The 3,326-nt window shown below is 45.6% G+C and overlaps 1 protein-coding gene across 1 annotated transcript; it reads left to right on the top strand.

Moving 5' to 3' along the window:
- The first annotated feature begins 494 nt into the window (after positions 1–494).
- GPR148 (G protein-coupled receptor 148) lies at positions 495–1,671 on the top strand. Its single transcript, XM_014870312.2, has one exon. It carries the CDS (start codon positions 520–522, stop codon positions 1,573–1,575), a length of 1,056 nt encoding a protein of 351 aa, XP_014725798.2. The 5' UTR covers positions 495–519; the 3' UTR covers positions 1,576–1,671.
- The last annotated feature ends 1,655 nt before the right edge of the window (positions 1,672–3,326 follow it).

The raw sequence follows: 3,326 nt of genomic DNA, 5'->3' as shown, positions 1-3,326 counted from the left end.
TGATTACTTCAAATCAACTGTGTTGTTGCCTACAAATTGGTACAAAACCACACAATCACATTTATGACTCTTCTACATCAGTACACGTGGAATGTTGATCTGTATCATTGCATATTTGTTTAATCAGGCTAATATTTCATCTGCCTCATTGGAGTGATATGCGATGAGAAAAAACTCAAATTACTGAAACTGTTCAACTCATTCACTTCTGTTCAAAGAGCTAGCTGAGGGATTTAGTCTATTTTAAACCACCCAGAGATTCATTCTCTTTTCTAAACACTAGATTTTGCAGAAAGAAAATAAAACCCCCTTTTTTAGGCAAAACCATCTTTTGGCACCACGGAATTCACTTGCAAGTTTGAACTTTCTGTCCCTGAGGAGAGTTGGTAGAATTGGCTACAGAAATCACTTTGCTTCCATGGGCTTTTTGGATCCTCTGCTTCATTTACCTTTCTAAGGACTCAGCATAGAAGATCTTGCTTTCTCCAAGTCAGACAATCATCCCAAAATCCAAAGGAAATGGACCTCCCTGGCTGTGCCTCAGTAAGGAGAGAGAATGGAACTGTGATCCGCCTCAGGGAGACAGACTTCAACAGTTCCTCAGATTTGGATTATACAACTTTGCTGCTTTTGCTGGAGGAGTGGTCTCTCACCCCATCAGGCACAAACATGAAGATGTTTTTAATCTCTCCAGTTGTCTGCCTCGTGGCAGGTGTCCTCGTCATCCCTACCATCTTATTCGTGATCTTCTCTCGGTTTAAAATCCGCCAGGAAACAAGGTACATGCTGCTGGGAAACGCTCTGCTTTCTGATCTGATCTACCTGCTGTTCTACACCCTGCTAGCTGCTCTCAATGCAGCATATCTATACCTCCCAAAGGAAGCTTGTGTCCTCCTCTTGTTTTTGCTGGCAGTGGCTTACTGTGGAGGACTGTTCACAGCTGTTGCAATAGTGGTGGACACATACATAGCTGTTTTGTTTCCTTTGCGCTACATTGTTATTTTGCCTCCTTCAAGAACTAAAAAAATCATTGTATTACTGTGGATGTGTTCTGGAGCTTTTCCTACGATTTTCTTCCTGGTGCTATGGACTACCCACAGCTTTGCGCCCTGTGCCCTGGAAAAGTGCTCAGTTCCAGTAATACTAATATTAGCTCTGAATGGGACTGATGTTGTGAAACTCTGTTTCTGGCTTTCTACCACATTTATCATTCTCTGCCTGTCTGTAATATTTTGTTGCTATGCTATGCTGTATTTTAAAACCAAACACTCGGGTATATGGGAGAGCATCTGCTCCAGAGCCAGTGTAACATTCTTGATGCACAACACTGTGTTATTTTTTTACTTCTTTCCACTCTTGGCCCTTTTTGTAGAATCATTCTTGTGCATTAATGCCATCAGACTGGAGAGAGGAATTTTGGTCTCCTTGACAGTCTGCAATGTCCTCACGATTCTTCCTAAAGTTTTGTTCCCTTTTCTGTATGGGCTTCGATACAGAGAGATCTCAGCCTCTCTCAAATCTATTGTCAGGAGGAAGCAGCTTCACCTGGTGTCACCTGCTCCACCACCGTCCTGAGGCAGCACAGAGCACAGTCACAGCAGAGGAGCTGTCCTCATCTTGTTACCGTGCAAGACTGATGGAAATCACCCAGCTTCTGAAGTGGAGAAGTGATCAACCCATGGTAAGAAGACATGGGTCCTTTACCGTTTCCTTCGTGCCAAAAGGTCACAGACCTTTCATCACAACATAGCTGAGGATATAGTGAATGTTACCCTGGATGAAGTTCCAAGCTTTGTTCTAACATGAAAGGCAGGACCTTCTGGAGGAGATATTGAATTGAGGTCATTTTCCCCCACCTGTTGCAGATGCCTTTCTGGAAAAACAGAAATTAAAAATAGATAATGCAAAGCAAAGGAGTAACCGCAGGTCTCATGACAGCATCACCTACAGCAGAGGAACTTTAACCAAATGTGCTGTGACAACAACAACCATTTCTTTCACACAGTATGTTCTTGGAAGCTTGGCAGCCGAAGTCCTGTTCTTGAAAACGTGCACTGAGAGGTGCTCTGGAAACTGCTGCACTTGGTGAAACACCATTGCTCAGCTTGTGCAGCGTGCTGGCGTACTCAGCGTGCTGCCTTATGGATTCCATCTGACAATCTGCGAAGCACTGATGGTTTGATAAAATCTCCTCCTGATGGGAAGCCCCCTTAGATCAGCGTCTGCTGGGCAGCCCAGCCCATGGCAGTGCCAGGCATCACGGTGCTGCTGGGTGAGGGAGGGGCAGCGGGTGACATTCCCTCCCTGCCACACAGCACTGCTGTGCCCCGGGTGCTGCGGGAGCCCCAGAGCCCCGGTCCCTGCTGGCACCCGCTGAGATGACTCTGCCAAGGGACAGCAGGGCAGGAGCAGAGAGGTGCCAGGCTGGGCACAGGGTACCCACACCCGCAGGACCCAGGGTGAGGGACTAAGTGTGAGCACTGCTGAGTCTCTGCTGAGGCAGCTCCCAGTTCTGCCTCATAAAAATCTTCTCCAGCAGCACGATCTCAGTTTGCAGCTACACCGAGTCAGAGCTGCTGCTGGGTACCTGCCACCAAAGCCTTGGGAAGGTCAGAGGGAGAGGCTGCAGAGCTGATTGGTGTATTGGGGCAAGAAAAATGAGATCCTGTAAGAGCCTTTTAGGTTTTCTGGATCAGCCACCTACCTATAGAAGAAAAGTGAAACATATATCTGTCTTTGCAGAAACCAAAACATCAGTGTGGGAAATTTAAATTGCTGTTCTGCCCCTTGGACTTGAGAAAACTGTTCTATATTTCTAAAGATAATATTTTTAGAATTTGTTACATCTTATGTAAAAATACATTGGACTTTTTAAAAAGGTCCTTGATTTCACTCTGTACAGTATTTTCCTTGTGCAGACTCTCTCCACCTTCTGTTTGCTTAAAGTGATACACAGAAAGTGCTGAATGTGGTTTTTGGCCATTTCACACTCATCTGAAGAATTCCACTAAGTGTGAGCCAGGAGGAGATCGGTGTCTGGTTGCATGAAGTGCTTTTGGCATGGAAGTGAGTTTGAGCAGTTCCTGCTGATCTTCTCTCCTCATTCCCAAACTGCTTGTTACTCTTTCTCACATTGCAGTGTCTGCTCTCTCCTCTTTGCTGATGCAACTGCTTCTGGGGTTGCAGGTTAAAAATATCTCTTCAAAGAGAAGTGGTGTTTGAGATTATCCAAGGGATCTGTTTTGTAGGATGTTCTGAAAACAGCTGCATCAGCACAACTGAAGGTGCAACACATTCCAGTTCAGAGGTGGAGGGAATGAGCAGGG

This window comes from Sturnus vulgaris, chromosome 10, assembly GCF_052056855.1.
Source record: "Sturnus vulgaris isolate bStuVul1 chromosome 10, bStuVul1.hap1, whole genome shotgun sequence".
NCBI lineage: Eukaryota > Metazoa > Chordata > Aves > Passeriformes > Sturnidae > Sturnus > Sturnus vulgaris.
This window is presented reverse-complemented; position numbering and strand designations above follow the sequence as displayed.

Coding starts and splice junctions, on each gene's coding strand:
- GPR148 (XM_014870312.2), top strand. CDS start 520: ATGGACCTCCCTGGCTGTGCCTCAGTAAGGAGAGAGAATGGAACTGTG.